The following is a 24,110-nucleotide window of genomic DNA, read 5'->3' as shown; positions in this document are numbered from 1 at the left end:
TCTGTGCTTGTGAGGGGCCTCGCGCCCCGCGCCCCCTACTGCGCCCCCCGGCCCTGTGGCTCCAAGGCTAGGCGCCCAGCCTTGGGGAGCAGCAGGAACCGGCTCCCCGAGTCCTTCCCAATTGGGCTCAGGCGCTCCTCGCGTTTGGTGCATTTTGCCAAGTCCTCGTAGTTCCCCAAGTCATCTGTTCCTATTTGTTCCACTTCCTATCTCTTCTCTCTGTCTGTGACCGGTTCTGGTTTTCTTTCTCTGCGCCTTTCTCTTTCTATATCTCTTTCTGTGTGTGTATCTCTCTCTCTCTCTCTCTCTCTCTCTCTCTCTCTCTCTCTGTCTTCACTTGCCCCCCCCCGAAAAAAAGGCCGAAGGCCAGCAAAGGGAGCCCCTCGCCTGCCACCCCCCACTCTCCCACTCCTCTTAATTCCTAAGGGGCCCAAACAAACGAGCTGGCAACTTTGCCCGGGGCTCCTTCCCTTCTTTCAGTTTCTTTCCCATGTGCTGCGGAGACTCTTTGAAAAAACATTCCCGGATGATCCGTACTCTTAGAAGGTGAAGATCATTTCCGATTCGAACAAACGAACTACTACATCGGAGTCCAAAGTGGGTGGACTTTTCAAGGCTCAAATGAATGTTTTCACCCTCAACTCCGGGAGACATTTTTTTTAAAGTCGCACCTTCTCATAAATATTAATGAAGGCTTTAATCCCTTCGAGGAATTACTAACCCTCCCTTCCAATTTTCCTTCAGAATAACCAGAGAAAAAAGTTTTAGGAGAAAGTCCAATAACGGGCAAAGGAAACCCCCCAATTCGTAGCAATGATCATCGTCCTCATCAGCACGGTTGACAATCACTTCATCCCAGAAATACGAAAATTCAAAGGACTCTAGACCTAATCACGATGGTGATGATGATGATGATGATCCTGAATGGAAAGGGCTAGAAAGGCCAGTAGTCGCATATCAAAGTAAGTATTTCACCCCCACCCCCCCTTCAAGAGACACTTTCCTTTGGAGTTCTTATAAAATACGGTAACAGAATATCATGGAGGGCACACTGTTTCCTTAACTGCTTCTCAAAGGATCTGGGAGATCTTCTTAGGACCTTTAATAAGGCTTTGGTCGGTTCTTTTGTTGATCCCTCAAAATCAACTCCTTCTAATTGAAGTTGGAGCTGAAAGCGAGCTAATGTTCAAAGAAAGTGACCGCCAGACCAACAAAATTACATTTTTTTGGGGGGACGATGAGGGGACATCTAATCAAAGGAACAGGGGCGGAGAGGGTGGGATAGGGGGGCGAGGAGAAAAGGAGGTTTTACAAGATCCTTCTCTAGTTCACAAAAGTCAGCGACACGGGCACTTCTCTACGGAACAAAGAAGCCGCAATCCATTCACACTCACAAAAAAGAGAGAGGGAGAGAAGAAGTGAGAGTAGAAGGGGCGGGAGGGGACTGAGAGACTGAGAAAAAGAGAGACAAAGAGAGGAAAGAAGAGAGAAGGAGAAAAAGAGGGAGAGAGAAAAAAAGGAGGGAGCGAGAGTGAACCAAAAAATAAAGAGAAAAGGAAAAACAAACTCTTTTTATGACCTGCATAGAACACAACACACCTTGTGGCAATAATCCCTGACCCATCCGAGATACCCCGGGGACAGTCTAAATTTAGTCACCCCAGTCTTTGAAAGAAATTTGGAGACAAAGAACTGTTGGCTAGTATTAAAGATAGAATTCAAGGAATCCAGTCCAAATAAGCCAGCTCCGAGGCGGCTGAGTTCTCCCATCCTGGGAACTGTGTGTGTTTGCCTGTGCGCGCTTTGTATTTGTAAACACCCAAGCTTTGACCTTACTCGAACATCACCTTCAGACGTGTATTCGTGTGTCTTACCTAACTCCCAACGAGCCAGCTCCCAATCCTTCCCCGCCCCCCCAGTCCTTTCTATATCTGAAGTCTCTATTTCCCTCCCCTCTTCCTCAGGAACCCAGCTTTTCTAATAATTAGCCCCCAAGATTTCGTCATGCAAGCCCAGGACAGGGCGGTGAGCTGCAGAAATGGGTGCTGCGTGGCTCCCAAGTCTATTGGAATGTCTTCCCCTCCCCCGGCCCAGCTGCAACAGCTCGGAGCTCGGGGCTCCTTCTGTTCTCAGCTCCAGATGATGTGATCAGTTCTCTCGAAGTCTGGGGCTATCAAGTAGCACCGACGGGTTGTTTTGTAATAAGAGTATTTGTCTAATCCCAAATAGCAGGAGAGTTGTCTAATGTTCAACCTATAAAACAAAGCCAGAGATGAAGGAAAGGGAAAATGAGGCAAGAGAAGCAAAAGGGGAGGAGGAGGAGGAGGAGGAGGAGGAGGAGGAGGAGGAGGAGGAGAAGAAGAAGAAGAAGAAGAAGAAGGAGGAGGAGGAGAAGGAGAAGAAGGAGAAAGAGAAGACAGAGAGAAACAGACAGAGACAGAGGAGAAGAGAGTGAAAAATGAGAGAAAAGGAAAAAAGTTTGGCGCAGACCACGCAGAGGAGAATTAGAAGCGGCCCAAACAGTCGCAAAGCCCAGGTGGGATAAAAATCGAGCGTGTGCGTGTGCGTGTGCGTGTGTCTGTGTGTGTGTGTGTGTGTGTGTGTGTGTGTGTGTGTGTGTGTGTGTGTGTGTGTGTGTGAAAGCTGGTTGAGGAGCTACTGGAGGGCAGAGCGCTGGGGGGGGCTGAATCCCAGGGAGGCGGAGATCCTGGGGCCCACGGGGCCCCCGACCCAAGTAAGGGCCCCTAGCAGTAGAAGAAGCTCGGGGAAAGTGAAATCGAGGACAAAAAGGGCGCCCAAGAGATAGTGGTGGAGGTTCAGAGTGGTGGTGGGGGGTGGGAGCGAAGCCGGGCTAGCTTCGGGAGGGACCCTTCACCCAGGTAAGTTCGGCAGCCCACCTTCCATCACCTTTGGGAGAAGGCATGGCGGGGGCGGGGTAGGAGTGAGAAGAGCCCACTCCGGACACCGTCTCTTGCCCATCAATTGCGACCCCCGGAGCCCAAGCCCAGAGCCGAAGATCTCCCCTCCCCCCACGAAATAACTCGGTTTGCGAGGCGGGGGCCGGGATGGGGGTGGGGACACTGTGAGACGAGGCGCTCTCTTGCTTCTCTCCTCCCTCCCTCCCTCTCCTCCCCAGGCCCCTTCCCCACCCCCGCGGGGGCGCGGATCCCAGGGGACCTTCTGGGCCAGGTCAGAGGCGGAGTTTCCCCTGCAGCCCTTTGCCCGGTTTCCTCCCCTCTAAGGTTCCCCCGGTCCGGGGTGGGGGTGGGGGCTGCAGGTTGGTGGTGTCGGGCCGAATCGGGCTGGCGTCTTTTCTGCTCTCAGAAGCTGCATCTTCGCCCCTCGGCCCAGGCTCCTGTGGGCGTAAGGTGGGGGCCCCGGGCTGAGGCTGAAGGAGGCGTTTTGGCCCGCTCTCTCTCCACCAGCCCCTTTCCTTTCCCCCCAACTTGAGTTCTCCCCACTCCTGCTCGCTAACCCCCCACCAATACGAGCTCTGCTCGGGCCCTTGCAGGACTGTGGCTCAAAGTCGCTGTCGCCGCAGGGGCAGGCATAGGAGGGGTGGGGTGAGAGTGGAGTTTAAAATGAAGGACAAATTAAGGGACTTCCCTCAGGAGGGTCGGGGAAGTACTTTCTCCCACGAAATCCGGGCTTTCAGGCCCGTTTAACAGAAGCGCCCCGCTAAGATTTTCCAGTATCCCAGGGCCAGGGCGATCTTAACTCGGGCTACGAGCGTTTCAACTGGATGGTTCCTAAAAGTTTTCATTTTTCGTAATGCGTTGTGGGGTTTCTTCTCTCGATCTGGGTGGGAGAAAAAGTAATTTCCATCAAGATCTGGTAGGGGGAAAAAGTAATTTCCATCAAGATCCTGTAGGCCTTAAAGCTATTCTTGCTCGACTCTGGGGGGCTCTGCAGTGGGGGATTCAGTTTGGTTCAGGAACTCTTGGGCCCAGAGCTTTCTTCTCACAACACAGAACATAAATATCTGATGTTGCTTCATTCCAAAAATCTTCGAGAAACTTTTCCTTATATGCTCTGACAGGAGCTAATTCAGCTATTGTAGTCTCTCCCCTCCTCTGAACCTCCCGTGGCTGGATGGGTGAGGTGGAGAAAAGTTTTTGAACATAATTTATATTTTCTTGTGAAGTATTTGACAACCAGGCCAAAAAGATAAATTTGAGCATACTATTATTTTCAAGTCTAAAAACTTGTTGAACAAGCTTCCTTTGTCTGGGACAGCTCTGTAGAGGGATGGTTGGGTGACAAAACACTTAACAGAGAATCACCAATTCTGTAATTTCTTGTAAAAGGTTTTCTTTCCTCATTCTATCCCCAAATCTATAGAGATTTAAAGTTAACTTCTTATACTCAACTGTCCTAAACTCAATGAAAACTGTTAGAATGAATATTGAGTAGAAAAGATTATTAATTTAAAGATACAGTAAATAATATTCAGAACCCTTAGTCTAGCAAAAGGAAACATGCATTCTCTGGGAAAAAAAAACTTTAAAATATAAATCTGAAAGACTCAAAATTTATATTTTATTGCTAAAAAAGCATAGTGTGATAGGGTTGGAACCATTTAGTTTTAGTTAAAAGGTGCTCCATTTTTTTTTTAAATTAGGTCTTGTGATTATACAAACTACTAATCAAACCAAAATAGTAAAATCCGAATAGTAAGAAAATGTCAGTCGTTAAGGTAAGAAAGATTCTTTTATTGAAAATTTATATATGATTCAGTATTGTAATAAATAAACAGATAACCATTTCACAAAAAAATGATAAGAGCTAGACTAGAGAAGAAAAACATTAACTGGGGGAATTGCACACAGTGGCAAGGCAGACTTCCTATAGATACAGAATAAATATTAACAGCATTTTTGAGCCAATGTTGAGACCCAATGAAAAGGAACCAAGCTATATGAAATAAATAATTATTCAGAAAACATGGTGTTATCATTAGATTGAAAAAAATCTCTCTGTAAACTTATGCATCATTTAGCCCCATCTTTATAGCACATCTTCAAATCATAGGGTTCTCTTCCCAAGCTATGTTAAAAGACCTTTCTCTGACCAAATCAGAGGGGATGAATTCTAGTATGCTTACAGTAAAGTGGAAAACAACTGAAGGGGAAAACATGGATAAATATAGCATAGCTTAATAATTTCATTGTATATGATCTAACTATAAAATTTAGGTAGCATATTAAGTATTACATATGGCATGACTAGATGAAATCATTCATATTTTTCCTATCCCCAGTTTACCCCTCCCCCCTCAATGCTAACAACAACAACAACAAACAGATTTGTTTTCAGTTTTTCTTCCCAACAAAAGATAAGACTTCTTCCTTGAACAGCTTCTTAAATATCTCCAATACCAATCATCACCTACAAGGTTTCTGTGCAAATCTATGTCACATAATTTCAAAAGAATGACAAGCTCACAAGTAAATCCTGATACAAGGCTATTTTGAAGAATTGGGATTTTTCCAAGGAAGGAGGGGAAAAGGGGAGTGGGATGAAGTCGAGTTGGGCCAAACAAAACGCTAAAGTTTTAAATCAAGAATGAATCTCCTTCTAGTCTGGGCCCCACTGACATGACAGTCCGGAAGGGTCTCCGTATCTCGGAGCCTAGTTACTGAAGAAGACATTTTTCTTCTTTCTTGGCCATCTTGCCTTTGTTTTGCTCCAAGGTTCGTTCCAAATGTTCATCTTCTTCCTCGGCCCTGGAATTCAAACAAATACGAAATAAAATCATTATTCTTTGTGCCCAAGAACTGAGACGGAGAAAAGCCTTCCCACACCTTTCTTTCCCTCCTTCATCCCGGGTCTCCCAAACATAGACATTATCCTCAGAAGGATAATGGGAAGAGGGGCAGATCTTAAAGTCAGGGCCTGGGGCCTTGTAAAAGATCTGCTTAGGTCACTTTAGAAGACTTCGGGGCAGAACTTTCCTACAAACTTTCTGGGTCATTTTAAAAGCCGATCGCAAAGAAGCACACCCTCCCTAACTGGCCACACTCACTGCTTCTCTTGAGCGTCCAGGTCCCTGACCAGCGCATCCCGTTTGTTCACCAGAATGACAAGCTCATCCAGTAAGAGTTGTTCTCGCCTTTTCTGGGCTTCAGTCTTCTGCCAGTCTGAGAGTGGGGGAACAGAAATTGGTTACATTCAATGTCTCCTCCAGCAGCCCAAGCAAACTTCCTGCTTTGACTTTCCATCGCCTCTCCTCCCTCTGTCCCTCTCCGCCTGCCTGGCAGAGCTCCGCTGCAGAAAGAAGAGTGTACAACTCCTGACTTTCTAGTGAGCCTGGGGAACACGGGAGTTTGAGGTGACTGCTGGCCTTTCCACCCCCCTCCCCCCCAACAAGGCTCTTCTGCATCTTGGCCACAGTGGACCCGGACCGTCGGGGCTCTGGACAGAGGGCGTGGCCTGGGGAGAGCCAGGGGCCGCACCTGAGTCGGGATGGAGTTGGGGAGTGGAGCTTCCCAAACCCTCCAGTGGCTGCCCCCACGGACCAACGGGTGAGGGGCTTTGGAAGCTGGGCAGGGTAGGAGAACCTCAAGAAAATCTTTCAGAAGCTCAGAGATCTGACTCAGAACTCTGCCACCCCCCCCTCTAATCGACCCCCATCCTAAAGAGTCTATTCTTCACTAATTTCCTCTTCACTCGATTTTAGCAGTTGGATGTAGCTCACACTGGGCGCCATATGCTTCACAATAACTTTAAAAGTAGTGTATGAGCTAATTAGCATTTTCTTTGAAGTAAAAAAATAAATTTGCCCTGCAGTTTTATGCTCTCAAACGCACAGTAGCCAGCATTCTTTTTAAGAGTTTTGTTCAGCAAACTTAATTTAATGCATTTTTTTTTTGGCAGGGGGAAACTACATATTTGCTCCTGAAATTCTTTGCAAAAGATTGGGAAATCCGGTGGGTTGCTCCCCCTCCCAACCCTCACCCCCAGCAGACTTGCCTGTGCCAGTTTTAAGAGAAACACCTATGATATTTCCCAACCTCTCCTGTCTTTAGTCTTTCTTTAAGAAGAAGAGCAGTTTCATTTCATAAAACAGGACCACATTTAACATTTAAAGCCCTTGTGAAACCAAAGCCAACTGCTCTCTGGACAGACTGTAAGGGCTTGTAGCTGTCAATCAACCACCAGTCTACCCCGCCTCCCTCATTAGGAAGGTAAACAATGAAAAGAAGAAGTAGATGATGAAGGAGATAGCAGAACAAATGAAGACCAAGAGGGAAACAGGACACCAGCTTAAAAAAAATCTATAGCCACTGACTCAGGCAGTGTCCCCTCGCCAAAAGCACTTTCCAAAAACAGAGGAAAGAGGGTGTGCAATCCTTTTGGGTTTTTCTCTCCTCTCTCTCCATTGCCCTGGGCAATCACGTTAAAACTCACATGGCTGGTGCTTATTCAGATAAACCTAACAATGCACACCAATGGTTACCATGTGAATCTTCACAAACCACACAAGAATGTGCTGGTTCAAATCCCCCTGACCCCCCTCCAAAGCAAAATTTATTCAAGACAGCAAACTGCTCAGCAGCCTTATGAAAGCAAGTGGTGCTAGAGGGAATTCTGTCTTGTATTTACAAATTAAAAATTAGATGCATCATCATGCAATAAAGGTTAGAATAGCAGCAAAAGCCAGAAATGTTTAATTACTTTTATCATTATTCCTTTTATTCTCTAAGCTCAGATATACATAAATAAAAAAGAATGTATATTACATTATACAATGCATAGGGCACAAACTTATGAAATAACCTTGCCATTATATTCCTACAACTGAGAAAGTGAGTTAAATTTTTAAAAGAAAAATAAATATTATGGATGAAAGTTATATCACTTAGATTAACTTGTTGAGATCTTTTTAATGAAAAAGAAAGAGCAAACCTGCAATGCCATATCATTTACAACCTAGCTCTTTTGATTCAAATGGACAGATACTAATTTACTTCCAACAATAAATCAAGCTCTCCAAACTATAAAACAGCTGATTTTTGGGTAATTGGATTTTTAAACAGGAATATGAGAAAAACCTAGTTTTATTTGTAATTAATCGACATGTATTAGAAACTAAAACTAGGTAAAAAAAAGGAAAGACTATTAGCTTTGATTAAATTCTTATCTTTTTTCGATTTTACACTTGTGGTGATGACAACTATAAACTTTCACTTTTAATTTGTTCATTCTGATCTAGACCTTTTGATGAGTTATACTAAGCGCACCTGTTGAAAAATAAGTATTTCTTTTACAAACTTCAAAATATAATCAACTGAAAAATTTCAGGTAATTTCTAGAAGGGAAACAAAATATATATTTTGTATTTACAAAGCATTTTGCCAAGAGGTATATCACTTAATATCATGGAAAAGAAACAATAATATTTATAATTGTTTTTGATTCAACAAATATCATGCATCTACAATATGCAAGGCATTGTGCGGAGCAATGGAGGATATAAAAGTGAACTTTACTAATTTTTCATCTACCATTAGCTTAGGATAAGAAACGTAAAGACTCTTTTTAGAAATTAAATACCAGAACTTAAAGATACATAAAACACTTTGATGGAAAAAACAACTCTCCACCTTCAATTATTTAATCATCTCCCTAGTCTTCAATTTTTCATTGTTAGCAATGGTATTGTCCATAAACCTTAAAAAAGTTACTAGAGATTATAATTTCTCTAAAATTCTGAATACAAGTGAAGTTGATTACTTTTCAGGTGAGGTTAAAATCCAGACTTACAGAATAACTAATGGGTTTTCCATTAATCGTCAATATAATTCCATTATATGATTATTAAATATTATCTCCAAACATACTTAAATTGATTTATTTAGGAAATAAATTCTAACACTATTGCAAGGTAGCAAAAATTCAACTTTAAGCATTCTTACATATGGTTAAGATCTCTTATCTTTAAACGTTAGTTTCGAAGATAAAAACTTTTCATCTTGTTTTTTTATTGAGATAATTTTAATTTTAATTTTGAAACAAAACTAATTTACAACTTTAAGCTAAAATTAGTAAGCAAAAAGTCCTTTAGAAACTGCTTCATGTAGAAGTTTGGAAAAATCTTTAGAAGTATATGAATGTAAATTTATAATTTGCTTATTATGCATTTAAAGAAAGGAATACTTCCCAATAATATCGGTCATGGTTATTTACACTGCCTCTGATTTTTGTGAAACTATAATATAGAGTGTGATTAGAGATTTTAGTGCATTACTATAAAAAAAGCTATATATCTTATCTCAACAAAATAGGATTAAATATTGATACTAAATCTGAGCCAAAGTGGTGAAATAAGGAAATCCTGTTTATAGCTGACTGCATTAAGTTGCTAAACATACATAAACACTAAAGAACAAAAATCTGTTTTTTGTTTGAATTTTAGAAATCTATGAATTTTCAATAATTCCACATACAATTTCTACATTTTTGTACCTTTGTTGAAGTGAACACTTACCTTTAAAAAAGGCAAAGGCATTTCACATAAATGCTTTACTATAAAAGGGCCTAAAGTTGTAGTAAACCTTCAACCTTGCCACTATAAATAAGCCTCACACTTTGATGAAAATTAACACTAGTTTTGTAAAGAGCACATTGGGGGGATTGCAGTCAAGTCTTATCTTTAGTTCCAGTCAACTAGCAATCCTGAAAGAGTTTGCATCATCATCAGAGCAGGCCATTTGATAGGATTCTACTGCTGAACCTAATCAATCTATGGAATACTGTGGCTGTGCTGTGTAACAAAGCTAAAATAGATTTACAAATGGGGTTTTAGGGGATAAGCTCCTCCACAGGATTACATATTGATTTTAAATATAAAAAGCTTATCATATAAACCATAACTACAAAAATAGTGAACCTGTGCATAAATCCTTTTAGAAGAGCACCCACTTCAAACTATACGCTTAAGAATAAATCAAGCTGTACAAAACCCTAAAGAAGATCCATCTCTCTTGTGCAGGAAATGGACGCTCTACTTTCTAAAAGCCCACCCCAATGTGTGCAGAAATGAATTTATCTTTCCCAAGGGGGCATTAAATAATATGGAATAAGAAATATAGTTAAAGTATCCAAAGCACAATCATTAGCTTGAGGTGTATACAGATATGAAATCGACACCTCAGAAAGAAATGTCCAAAGTGCTTATGATCTTTTTAGTGGAATGATTATAATTTGCATTTTATTTTTGTTTTCAATCCAATAAATTTATATTTCTTTTAATGAATCATGGTTTATTATGCTCTTTATTCATATTTCTTAGGATATGTAGTTTCAATAGCAAATTCACTTGTAAAGATTATAGTTTATTGCTAATATCATCGCTGTTAAATGGGAGGGGAAAGGAAGCAAAGAACATACTTTACAAACAAAAACAAAAACAATGATGCCTATTCATGTGTTTTCTCTGTGAAGTACTTTAACACTCCAAAAGGCTATTCAGCTGTATATGCATCCATTTTAACAGTTGGCTAAGAGGACAGTGTCTTCACCTCACTGAACATTGCAATGGTCAACACCTCTGCCTACACACTGCTCACATTAGCAGAGCAGGAGAACATTCAATAATCTGTCTTTATCTGTAATCAGCAGGTTGATACTTTTTTGCTTCTTGTCTCTTCTTGTCAACAAGTAAAGATGAAAACTCACTGACAGGCTTTTTTTTTTTTTAAAGCACGGTCACATATGTGGGACAGCAAAATACATTTGAAAAAATATCTGGGGACTGGTATTGGGCAAATAAAACAAATTTAAGAAGTAGAGAAAGCTCAGTGTTTTATTATTTTAATGGGGAGGGGAGTTAGTTTCTATTTTTTATTTCAGTTGTATAAAAGCAGTAAAAAGGTTTTATTTAGCTTGCAATTCTGATGGGTTTGGATGAGTTTTGTTTGTGTTTAGTGCAATGCTGAGATTTACATATCCTACAGGAAGAGTAAAATGCCTTTAGAACATATGGCTCCTATTGATCACCATGCACAATTATGCTTAGGGGAAATTGCTAGCAAAATATATCAGAATCCGTGCAAAAAGATTATAGTAGAATTACACTCCCCCTACACACACACACATACAACACACACACACACACACACACACACACACACACCCCCAAACAAATGCATTGACTATTTACTGTACTGAATTTTCAATTGGCTATTTAACTTTCTAATCTCTGCTAAAGGTTATGTGAAGTCCATTGGCAATTATGTGACTTACCACAAAAATTCTTAATAAAAAAGAACAAATAAAATTTATCATCTTCGTGCTCTTTTATTTCTGTAATATGTTTCAAAAAAAACCATTTAAAATCAGGACTATTTTTTGCATCCATTTTTGCACTTTTGCTATTATCCATGCTAGGTGAAACATTTTGATTGTTATCTTAAGGATCTTATTATTATAAAATCATGTAAATAGATAAATAAAATTTGATTTCCTAAATAAGGGCTTAATGTCTTTCCAAATAAGGGCTTAATTTCTTTCCAATTATAATTATCAAATGATCTAATTGGAATGAAAGTACTTTGAAAAAATAAAAGTATTATGTAAATGTAGGTATATCCAACTTGTTTTATTTTTCTTCTTTCAATGAAAATGTGGCAGTCAATGTTCTGATAGTCAAAAACTAAAGGACTTCTCATGGCTTTCTCTTAGAAACTTAGGTTTCTAGGGAAGTCTCTAATCTAATTAGAATTGATTTATTATGGATCAGGTACCTTATCAGGTGAAGAAAGAAATTACCACAGACAGTCAAAGGGTTAAAAGGTCAATAAAGAATAGGAAAATCAATTTGCATTGATTAAACAAAAGGTCCATTTTACAGAGTCCAAAGGATTAACTTTTAAACAGACATCTTTGAACTGTAAGACAACATTTCCAACTGAGGGGAATAAGAACAGCCATTATAAAATACTTAAAAAAATAACCAAATATGGTAAGCAATAAGTTAAATGCTGGCTGATGTTTACTTATATAATGAATCATTGATAGGACTATAATTAATTTAAAAGTTATGAAAAGTAATTGTTTTGCTTAACTCTTATGTTAATCTCTCTGGGTGTACATTTAGGTATAGTATTTAGACTCTCAAGAGTTATAGCAGACTAGAAGACTGTTTATTTCAGTCCTCTTGACACTAATGAAATATTATGTTGATATTTTGAGTATCTAAAAAAGGAAACATTAACCTGATGCATCTTTTAGCACTCTTCCCTATGTAAATAGAATGCTAGTTAGTAAAATGTTAATTCTGTTTTATATTTTTTATTTTATTTTTTCTATCTTTCAATTTATACAGAATTAAACATTTTTTGATTGTTATGATGATGTTGAACTTAATAAGATAACAACCGAATAATCCATCTGAATTAAGATCCTTAAGCTTGTTTCTTTGAGACATTTATATGGTAACTTGCAGTATATTCATAATGAATGACCTTATAGACCCAGGCTAGCTAAATGTTCAGAGATTCTGGAATTGTGTTTTGTTAAGTAGTTGTTTTTTTTTTTTTTTCTCAGCAAAATATTTCTTACCTTCAATCGCAAGCATCGCCCTCAACTCCCGGTTCAACAGCTCATAGCGTCTTTCTAGGTCATGTTCTTTTTCCCTAGGCAAGTTTGGAAAGTTCATCAATATGCTAATGACTAAATCATTAAACACTTAAAAGGACCTTTAAGTTACATTGATTTTAGGACTCATAACTGACTTTTCTCTTTTACTTTAAGCTACTCCAAACAAATGATACAGAAACCCAAAACATTCATTTGGTGCTTTCCTTATTATTAATAATAAGAAGTGTATTTCAATTTGCAGATAAGTTGATTCTTAAAGACTTTATGTACATAGATTGTTACAGAAAAAAGCTATTTTTTCTGTTAAAATTGCTAAAATTCTTTTTCATAGTTCTTAATAAACTTTTTAAATCCAAGAATATTCATCAAGATGCACAGAAGTCCTATTTGTACAGATTTTAATGTCATGAAGACAACATTTTGGATTAGAAAATGTTGCTTCTTCGTTAAAAAAAATCAAGTTTAGATGTGAGAATGCATTTATGAAAATGAGCTATTTCACTAAATTAAGAAATGTGAGCAAGCTCATCTCTACACTAGGTGGCATCCTTTAAGAACACTACTAGTAAGCATTAAGAACTAGGAAAGAAAGGAGGCTTAGAGTAGGTGAAATGCCAGATACTAAGAATGCTTACTGTTTATATTTTCTCCACTCCTCCTCTGACCCTGATAACTGTGCTAATACTGCCTCTTTAGGAGCACTGTTTACTTTTAAATCATTAGCATTTTATTCTACAATGTATATGGACAAATCATCTGTAGTAGAGGTTCCTGAATAATTTTAATATTAAAAATACTTAAAAACATTTTAAATTAACTTAAAATTTATCTTTTCCTCTTATAAACCAAACTTCGTTTTTAGATAAACTACTTTTTGAACACAAAATATTTTTCCACTCTTCTACCCTTCATATTCCATATTATTTTCAGTTTTCATCTGTATTTTTCCTATGGACAAGACTTTTCATATTTATGCTTAGAAGTCAGGTGACCAAAACATATGATATGTTAAACATAAAAATATTATACCTAGTTAAAACAAAATGTAAATGAAAATAAAAATGTGATAACAATGATTTTGTTAAACTTCATAAGAAAATCAAGCTCTGCCTTGAGTACTTACAGAAGAGAGAGTTGATTCATTCTTCGAATTAGTGCATTTTTCTTATTAACTAACATAAACCATTCTTGCATCATAGCTTCTTCTTCTTCTGTGTTTCTTCCTACAAACATAGGAGGATTTATTTCTTATTGTTTACATAAGCCATAGTATAGTTTTTAAACATGTAATATCTATTTTAGTTGATCTAATACATTTTAGACTGTTAGTAATAATAGATTAGAGATCTGAAAAAATTCATGTTAATAATAATCATCATCATCATCCTATCTTCCAAACCTGATAAATTTCAGCATGTATATTTTCACTCTCCTTTAACATACCTACAGATCACATTAACACTAAGTACAGTAAACAAAGTGTTCTACCATTTAAATCCTCCCCAGAGGCTTAATTGTTATTATGTTTCAATGAGGAACTCATAGTGCTGACAGACATATGGTCACGATAAAAAAAAAAAAGCCCAATGCAACAACCAACCCCAACTAAAAATAATTAGAACTATAAGACTAGAAGGAAGTTCATGGACACTGAAAGATTATGTTAAGTCAGCAATTTGTAACAGTTTACTTATTATTAATTTTTTTAAAAGCAAATTCAAAATATACATTTTTACCCTGTATCAATAACAGGGCAAATCTGATCAATAAAAAGAAAGTTTAAGTTAAAAAAGGATATTAGTGATCTGTGCATAAAAATTTTCTAATGAAAATACCAAAGATCAGAAAGCATTTAATAAATGATCTAAGAGAAAAGACAAACCCAAATTTAGAAACACAAAGTTGTAAAGTAGTTTTTTTATATTTATTCCTTAAGGATGCAATGAATTATTATACATTTTACTTTTTTTTACACAACATATATTGGGGGGGTGAAGGAACGTCTTCCTCCACCCCTTCCACTGGGAGACATCCAGCATGGTGTTTTCCTTTTAGAAGAAGGCAATACCAATATTTACAAGAAAGGTGGACTCTTCCAGGACCTTTTTCCTGCCAGTTGTGTCAAAAGGCATACAGTCAAAATCACAATTATGTGGGAAGGAATTTTCTTTCTAAGATTCACAGGGCATCAGTTTATGCCTCGAAGCATAAAATTTCATCAGGAAAAGGGTTTTAGCAAACAAATTTTCAAAGCAAGACAAATAATTGCCTGGCTATGCTAACCTTTAATTCTGCAGTTTAACCTCAGCATAAGCATTTACAGGGTTAACAGAAATGTCTGATTAAAAAGAGAAAGCCTTAATGAATCTGATATTCTATAAATGCTGTATTTTTATTTTAAACATGAAAACATTTTAGTGCATGAATGGAATCTAAAGCGTTTTTGTTTTCTACTCTTCAATCATAATTCTACTTGTGAAAAATATTTTGGATGGATATAAAATGATTTTCTGCTACTGGAATAGAGAAAACAGGTAAATTCATTAAATGTGGTTAAAATGTAAAAGTATGAAGGATACATAGGATATATTCATTTAGAGACTGAACAAAGTCTTTATTGTTTTACAGTATTTTTAATCTCTTTTAGGGTTGCTGGTTTTGTATTCACTTTGGACCATGTGATGCCTTGACACTGGTCATGTGATATAGGCTGCGATAGGCACAAATCCCTGGGCAGCAACAAAAGAAGAAAGAGTAAAAAGAAAAAGCTGAGAAAAAGCTTGCAATTTGGAAAAAGGCCAATTGTACCCTGGTGAAGGCCTTTTTGATCAGCAAAATGACACATGTGTGCAATATTAATAGCTATAGATTTTGTGATATATTTTCTCACTACAGACTTAATTCTTGTGCTTATAACTGAAACAGTGACTAAAAACACAGATAAATGAAAACTTTCTTGAAACTTTGGCTTAGTCCATAATTGATGCTTTGAAGCAATTGTACATGAAGCAGCTAACCCAGTCTGAAATTAGCATCATTTTCTTCAATGGGATATGTCCTCCTTGAGAAAAATAATACTGATATGGTACTGTCATTTTAAATTAAATTCATAATCTGATTTCTAGATTAAGAATGAAATTTTCTTCTAACTCAAAGAAATTAACAGCAAATCACTATCATTCTTTCCAATTTCAAAATGAAAATAAATTTAGAAAAATCTAAAAATGTTAACATGAGATTGTTTACTGGTTCCCAAAATGCTACAAAATCAACCCCTTCCCCAATCTGAAGATAAATCAATACAATATGCCCTAAATCCTTATCAGAATCTGTATAAGTTTAACAGGAACCTATAAATAGTCTAATGATTGTAAACAATTTTTTTTTTTACTCTGTGTGCACATGATTCCACTATTGTTTTAGGGCTTTTAAAAATTAAAAAAAGCTTTTAAAGTCAGTAAGTTGGACCATTACAAATTAATCCTGACTTTAATAACTGGTTAAAGACCCCTTCAGCTTTATAAGTAACAAAAAATATTAAAGCCTGTGATCACAGTGAGCTTTTCTCATTTCTCCTCTAACCATTTGTTATTTAATCCAATACTAGTAATCCAATTTGTCCATCAGACTTTTAAAGGGCAGAATGCAACTTCCCCAGCTTAGACACTTTTCAAAGTACAATATATTTTTCAAATGAATGCTGGATGTTTCATTTTTTCCCCAACTGTTCCTAGCTCTAATGCAGGAGGAAAAAAAGAACAAGATGAACATTGTTCGTACTGATTAAGTAAGAGCTCATTAAAGAGCTGTCAGTGCCGTACTTTGAATATGCATGAAGCATATAATCAGATCTAGTACCGTCACTAGAGGAGAATACGGTAAGTACAAAGGATTGATTTAATTACTTAGAGTGCGGCTGTGGTGGTAAAGCAGTCTTGTTAGTGCAAAAAGAAAAGGAGGTTGGATTCTGGCACTGTTAGGGAAAAAAGGCAGTTTTAGCTTCTGCCACAATACCTAATCTCAAGATAAAGCACTTTACATTGTAGCTTAAAATGAAGACTGTCATTATTCTATAAAATAGCCATAATTCATCTTATCTTGTTTAACATTTCTAATTACTTATTTGTGAAAATTATCATTAATTTATAACTATCATCACATTTTTATGTTGACATATTTCCAATTCTGATACTGGATCTTTCAAAAATTATTTAAAATAAGAGTCATTAAAACTAAAAGTTACATGCTTTTAAACATTACTGCAAAAGCAAAGTAATAATAAAAATACTTCATAGGATTTGGCTACAAAAAAGGTGAAGAAACAATTGGTTGGTCACATATTTTATAACTTGCTATTTAATGGTTATTATCATCATTATCATAACTGAACAAGCCTCAGAATAGCTTTTACAACAAAACTTAAAAGCATTATTGGCTAAATTAGTCTCTGGTACTACTTTTTTTAACTTATGGATGGCTTTTCACTTAAACATTTCTGGTTTGATTTTTGCTTCTGGAAATCTAGATTCTTCCCCAATTTTGTACTGAGTTTCAAGGTTCCCCCCCTTCCATTTAGGCATTTGGGAGTAGGGGTCATTATTATGAGATAACTATTACATTACTGGAATGATAACAAATATAGGAAAACAATCAAAACATTTTCTTTCAAATTATTCATTCTACCATATCCATTTATAGAAAATATCTTTGATATTACTGAACTAAAGTAATCAGAAAACAATTTACTTTATAGTAGTCTTGAAAACCTTAGGGTTTTATAGGTATAATATTCATGAACTTAAAAATCATTTTTAGTATAATACCTTCAAAATAAGTAAGAAGGTAGATAAAATAATAAAAAAATTAAAACAAAACAAAAAAGGGCCTTTCTACTGACTCATGCCAAAATAAATTGTGGTACAAGTTTTCTTATATTTAAGTTCATAGTGCATTTTGTTCAGGAAGAAGAATTTTATTTCATTATTGGAAAAACATTATTTTATGTTATATAATTTTCTTTTGTACAGTTATCTTAATAAAGTACTGCCTTAAAATATTTACACATGACTTTTTGTAGATCTTCATTTTGTAAGAAATAAATGCTAATTGAATTAATTTTGAAACATTGATTAAAACTCTTTAAGTTAAAAAAAATTAAAAAAAACTCTTTAAGTTACTTAAAAATTCTTCCAAATTTCTAATAATAAAAGAATTTCAAATCAAAAAGAATTTGAAATTTCACTAAAAAGTGATCTAGACAGTCAATGCTGAAGGTAATGTGAGAATATAGGCATGCCATTATTACACTACTGATGAATTGGTTCAACTAATAATTCTGGAAGGCAATATGGAATTTTGTTTACAAAATGATCCAGTGATCCCACTTCTAAGTATCTGATCAAAGAGGTAAAAAACAGAAAGGTGCTATAGATACTAAAATATTCAAAGCATAACTTTTTGGGGTAGTAAAAAATTGGAAGCAAAGTCAGTACTTATCACTCAGGGAAGAGCTTAACAAATTGCAGCACATAAATATAATGAAATATTCCAAACAAAGTATATTAGGAATTCAGAGTAAGTTGGGAAGATTTAACTTAAACTGATATAGGGTGAAGTATGAACCAGGAAAGTTATTTATACAATGACTACATCAAAGTAAAGGAAAAAAAAATGAGAGACCAGAACTGAAAACTATGTAATTATATTATGATCAAGCTTGGTCCCAGAGAAGAACTGAGAAATTCATCTCTCTCTCCTCTTTGTAGAGATGGAGGCTCTGAGAAAGGCATACTGCAAACACTGTAAGATATGACTGATGTGTTGATTGGTTTTGCTAAACTGCTTTTATTTTTTTAAATCTATTATAAAGGGAAGGCTAGGTATGGTATGGAGAACTGGAAATGAAAGGGAAGTAAAATCAAAACTTATCAATGGGGCAGTTAGGTGGCACAGTGGATAGGGCATTGGACCTGGAGTCAGGAGGACCCGAGTACAAATTCAGCCTCAGACACTTTATAATTACCTAGCTGTGTGACCCTAGGCAAGTCACAAAAACAAAAACAAAAACAAATCCCCCAAAACCCCTTATCAATAGTTTTAAGAATTAAAACATTGGTTAATATGACAATACTCCTTAAAAATTAAGCAAACTCAATAATTAACACCTGGGTATATACATTTTAATAATCAGAACTCATTAATGTAGTCTACAAACATTTAAATTAGTTTAGAAAAGACCAAACTTGTTCTCAAGAAACTTCAAATCTAGAAGAGGATAAACTATCACATATATAACTAAAATATATACAATGTTATGTAAGTGGAATAAAGTGAAATAAAACAAAAAGCTCAGTGGAGTTTGAGGAACCACAGAATCCCAGAGTTGGAAGAGATTTCAAAATCCAGTCATATTCGGTCCATTCATGAAGAATTCTCTATAACAAATCTAACAAGTGGTCATTCAGTTTTTTAAATAAATATTTTATTTATTTTTCAATTACATAAAATAGTGGTTTCTAACCATCATTTTCTGTAAGGTTTGAAATTTACAATCTTTCCTCCACCCTCCCTTCCTTCCCCCATCCCCCCACAGAAGCAGCTGGTAATCTTTACATTGTTTCCATGCTATCCACATTCGATCATTGTGAATGTGTTGGGAGAGAAATCATATCTTTGAGGAGAAAATAAAATATTAGAGATTAAAAAAATTATTTAGTATACAAGACAGTTTTTTAAAATAAAAAAATAAATTGAAGGTAATAGATTTTGGTCTTTGTTTAAACTCCACAATTCCTTCTCTGCTTACAGTGCTCTAAAATTGTCTCTCCACTGATAGAATGAACAAGTCCAATAAGATTGATCATCACCCCCATGTTCTTGTTAGGGTGTACAGTGTTCCTCTGGTTCTGCTCATCTTGCTCATCACCAGGATCATACAAGTCCTTCCAGGCTTCTCTGAATTCCCAACCCTCCTGGTTTCTAATAGAACAACAGTGTTCCATAATATACATATACCACAATTTGTTCAGTCATTCTCCAATTTACAGACACCCACTTGATTTCCAATTCTTTGCTACTACAAACAGAATATTTTTGTACAAGTGATGCTTTTACCCTTTTGCATGAAGGGTATGTACATTTTTATTGCCTTTTGGGTGTGATTCCAGATTGTTCTCCAGAAAGGTTGGATGAGTTTGCAGCTCTACCAACAATGTATTAGTGCCCCAGATTTCCCAATCTGATATTGGCCAATTTGATAGGTGTGAGATGGTACCTCAGAGCTACTTGAATTTGCATTTCTCTGACCAGTAATGATTTAGAGCAGTTTTTTGTATAACTATGGAGAGCTTTGATTTCCTCATCTGTAAATTGCCTTTGCATTTCCTTTGACCATTTGTCAATTGGGGAATGGCTTTTTTTTTTATAAATTTGACTCAGTTCTCTATATATTTTAGAAATGAGTCCTCTGTCAGAAATACTAGTTGTAAAAATTGTTTCCCAATTTATTATATTTATTTTGAACTTGGTTACAAGTGGTTTTGTTTGTGCAAAAGTTTTTTTAATTTAATGTAATCAAAATTATCTAGTTTGTTTTTAATGCTGTTCTCCATCTCTTCCTTAGTTATAAACTGCTTCCCTTTCATGAGTCTGACAAGTAAACTTGATCTTCTAATCTGCTTGTAATATTGTCTTTTATGTCTACCCATTTTGATCTTATCTTGGTATAGGGTGTGAGATATTGGTCTAACCAAGTTTCTGCAATACTAACTTCAAATCTTCCCTACAATTTTCATCAAAGAGAGAGTTCTGATCCCAGAAGTTGGACTCTTTGGGTTTATCAAATAACAGATTATTATAATTGTTTTTGGCTGTCTCTTTTGCACCTAATCTATTCCACTGATCCACCACTCTATTTCTTTGCCAGTACCAAATAGTTTTGATGACTGAAGCTTTATAGAATAATTTTAGATCTGATAAGGCTAAGCCACCTTCTGTACTCCCCCCCCCCCCATTAAATCCCTGGATATTCTTGATTTTTTTTCTTTCTCCATATGAATTTAGTTACAATTTCTTCTAGCTCATTAAAGTAATTTTTTGGAAGTTTGATTGGTAAGGCACTAAATAAGTAGATTAATTTGGGGAGAATTTATTATTGATCAGTTATGAATTTATTATATTATCTTGGCCTATTCATGAGCAGTTGATATTTGCCCAGTTATTTAAATCTTATTTTATTTGTGTGAAGAGTGCTTTATAGTTTTCATAGATTTCTGAGTCTGCCTTAGCAGGTAGACTCCCAAGTATTTTATATTGTCTGAAGTTCTTTAAATGGAATTTCTCTTTCTAGCTCTTGTTGCTGTATCTTGCTATTAATATATAGAAATGCTGAGGATTTATGAGGGTTTATTTCATATTCTGTAACTTTGCTAAAATTGCTAATTGTTTCTAATAGTTTTAGATGATTTTTTTAGGATTCTCTAGGTATACCATCATGTCATATGCAAAGAGTAAAAGTTTTTTCCTTCCTTCCCAATTCTAATTCCTTCAATTTCTTTTTCTTCTCTTATTGCTGAAGCTAACATTTCTAATACAATATTGAATAGTAGTGGTGATAATGGCCATCATTATTTCATCCTTGATCTTACTGGGGATGCCTCTAGCTTATCCCCACTGCATATAATGCTTGTTGATAATTTCAGATAGATACTGCTAATCATTCTAAGAAACAATCCATTTATTCCTATGCAATCTAGTTTTTTTTTTTTTTTAGGTTTTTGCAAGGCAAACGGGGTTAAGTGGCTTGCCCAAGGCCACACAGCTAGGTAATTATTAAGTGTCTGAGACCGGATTTGAACCCAGGTACTCCTGACTCCAGGGCTGGTGCTTTATCCACTATGTCACCTAGCCACCCCACAATCTAGTGTTTTTAAGTAGGAATGGGTGTTGTATTTTGCAAAGGCTTTTTCAGCATCTATTGAGACAACCATGATTTCTGTTAGGTTTGTTATTGATATAGTCAATTATACTAACGGTTTTCCTAATATTGAACCAACCCTGCATTCCTGCCCATTTGGCCATAGTGTATTGTTCTAGTGATAATTTACTGTAATTTCTTTGCTAAGATTTTATTTAATTATTGAAATTGGTCTATAATTTTCTTTCTCTGTTTTGACTCTTTCTGGTTTAGTATCAACACGGTAATGGTGTCATGGAAGGAGTTAAGCAGAGTTCCACCTTCACCTATTTTTCCAAAGTGTTTATATAGAGTTGGAACCAATTGTTTTTCAAATGCCTGATGAATTGTGAATCCATCTGGCTCTAGAGATTTTTTTCTTAGGGAGTTCAATGATAGTTTGTTGAATTTCTTTTTCTTAGGGTTAATTAGGTATTTGATTTCCTTTTTATTTAACCTAGGCAACTTATATTTTCATAAAAATTCATCCATTTCACTTATATTAACAAATTTATTGGCATACAGTTGGGCAAAATAATTCCAAATTATTACTTTAATTTCTTCCTCATTGATGGTGACTTCATCTTTTTCATTTATGATACTAGTAGTTTGGTTTTCTTCTTTATTTTTCTAAATCAAATTAACCAAAGCTTCATCAATTTTATTTTTTTTCATAAAACCTTCTCTTGGTTTTATTAATTAGTTCAATAGTTTTCTTGCTTTAAATTTTATTAATTTCTCCTTTAATCTTTAGAATTTCTAATTTGGTATTTAATTGGGGGGGTCTTTGATTTGTTCTTTCTCTAGTTTTTTAATTTCATGCTTAGGACATTGATTTTCTCTTTCTTCATTTTATTCATGTAAGCAGTTAAAGATATAATATATCCCCTAATAACTGCCTTGGCTGTATCCTATATGTTTTGGTATATTGTCTTGTTATTGTCATTATCAAGGATGAAATCATTAATTCTCTTTATAATTTGTTGTTTGATCCATTCATTCTTTAATATGAGGTTATTATTTAGTTTCCAATTAGTTTTAGGTCTGTCTCTCCATTACCCTTTATTGCACATGATTTTTATTGCATTATGCTCTGAGAAGGAAGTATTCACTATTTCTATCTTTTGGCATTTGATAATAAGGTTTTTATGCCCACGTACATGGTCAATTTTTGTGTGCCATGTACTGCAGAAAAAAAGTATATATTCCTTTCTATCCCCATTCAATCTTCTCCCAAAGTCTATTATGTCTAGGTTTTCTATCATTCTATTAATCTCCTCAATTTCCTCATTGCTTATTTAATGGCTTGATTTATCTAAATCTGAGAGAGGGAAGTTGAGATCTCCCACCAGTAGAGTTTTTCTGTTTATGTCATCCAGTGGCTCATTCAGCTTCTCCTCTAAGAATCTGGATGCTATATTACTTGGTGCATACATATTTAAGCACTGAAATTGCTTTATTGTCTATGGTACCTTTTAAGAGGATATAGTTTCCTTCCTTACCTCTTTTTTAGTGAGATCTATTTTAGCAGCTGCTTTGTCTGAGATAAGGATTGCTACTCCTGCCTTTTTCACTTCAGCTGAAGCAAAATATATTATGCTTCAAACTTTTACTTTTACTCTATATGTATCTCTCTGCTTGAAATGAGTTTCTTGTAAGCAGCATATATTGTAGAATTCTGTTTTTTAATCCACTCTTCTATTTGCTTACATTTTATGGGAGAGGTCATCCCATTCACATTCAAAGTTATAATTACTAACTCTTTATTGCCCTCCATATTATCTTCCTCTCTCTGTATTTTCCCTCCTTTTTTTATTTTATCCATATTCCCCAGTATTTTACTTCTGAATAATCCCTCCTTCAGTATGTTTGCCCTCTTATATCCACTCCTCCCCTTTCTTTCCCCTTTCCCTTTGGCCCTTCTTCCTTTCCTTCCTTCTGTTAGTTCTACTTTTCCTTCCCCCACCCCCACCCCTTTCCCTTTTTTTTTAGGTTTTTGCAAGGCAATGGGGTTAAGTGGCTTGCCAAAGGCCACGCAGCTAGGCAATTATTAAGTGTCTGAGGTCAGATTTGAACTCAGATCCTCCTGACTCCCAGGCTGGCACTCTATCCACTGCACCACCTAGCTGCCCGAAGAACCCCTTTCCCTTGTTAATATTTGCTAGGTTAATAAGTTTCTTAACTTAACTGAGTGAGTTTATGTAAATCTTTCTTTGAGCCAAATCTGATGAGAGAAAGATTCAGGCCATTTTCACTTCTTCCCTTCTTCCTCTATTGCAATAGGTCCTTTATACCTCTTCAAGTAATGTAATTTATCCTATCCAATCTCTTCTATCCTCACATTCTTTTGAAGGTTTTTGCAAAGCAATGGGGTTAAGTGGCTTGGCCAAGGCCACACAGCTAGGTAATTATTAAATGTCTGAGGCCGGATTTGTACTCAGGTACTCCTGACTCCAGGGCCAATGTTCTAACCACTGTGCCACCTAGCTGCCCTGAGACATTGTTTTTAAATCATTCTGAGTCACAGACAAGTCATAAGTGTCCATTACTTCTG

At 36.2% G+C, this 24,110-nt stretch overlaps 1 protein-coding gene across 13 annotated transcripts in view; it reads right to left on the bottom strand.

Annotated features, from left to right (window-relative positions):
• Positions 1-5,452: 5,452 nt before the first annotated feature.
• Positions 5,453-24,110, bottom strand: part of EHBP1 (EH domain binding protein 1) — a 369,287-nt gene continuing 350,629 nt past the window's right edge. For all 13 annotated transcript variants that reach the window (XM_074207073.1, XM_074207081.1, XM_074206989.1 and 10 more), the window contains 4 exons: positions 13,727-13,826; positions 12,565-12,638; positions 6,026-6,140; positions 5,453-5,726 (listed from right to left, as the gene is read on the bottom strand). In XM_074207073.1, coding sequence (XP_074063174.1) covers positions 5,636-5,726; positions 6,026-6,140; positions 12,565-12,638; positions 13,727-13,826 — 380 coding nt within the window. In that variant the 3' untranslated portion in view covers positions 5,453-5,635. The remainder of the gene's footprint in view (positions 5,727-6,025; positions 6,141-12,564; positions 12,639-13,726; positions 13,827-24,110) is intronic.

The sequence above is a fragment of the Macrotis lagotis genome, chromosome 1, assembly GCF_037893015.1.
Source record: "Macrotis lagotis isolate mMagLag1 chromosome 1, bilby.v1.9.chrom.fasta, whole genome shotgun sequence".
Taxonomy (NCBI): Eukaryota; Metazoa; Chordata; class Mammalia; order Peramelemorphia; family Peramelidae; genus Macrotis; species Macrotis lagotis.
Note: the sequence above shows the minus strand (reverse complement) of the source record. Positions and strands in the feature narration are given on the sequence as shown.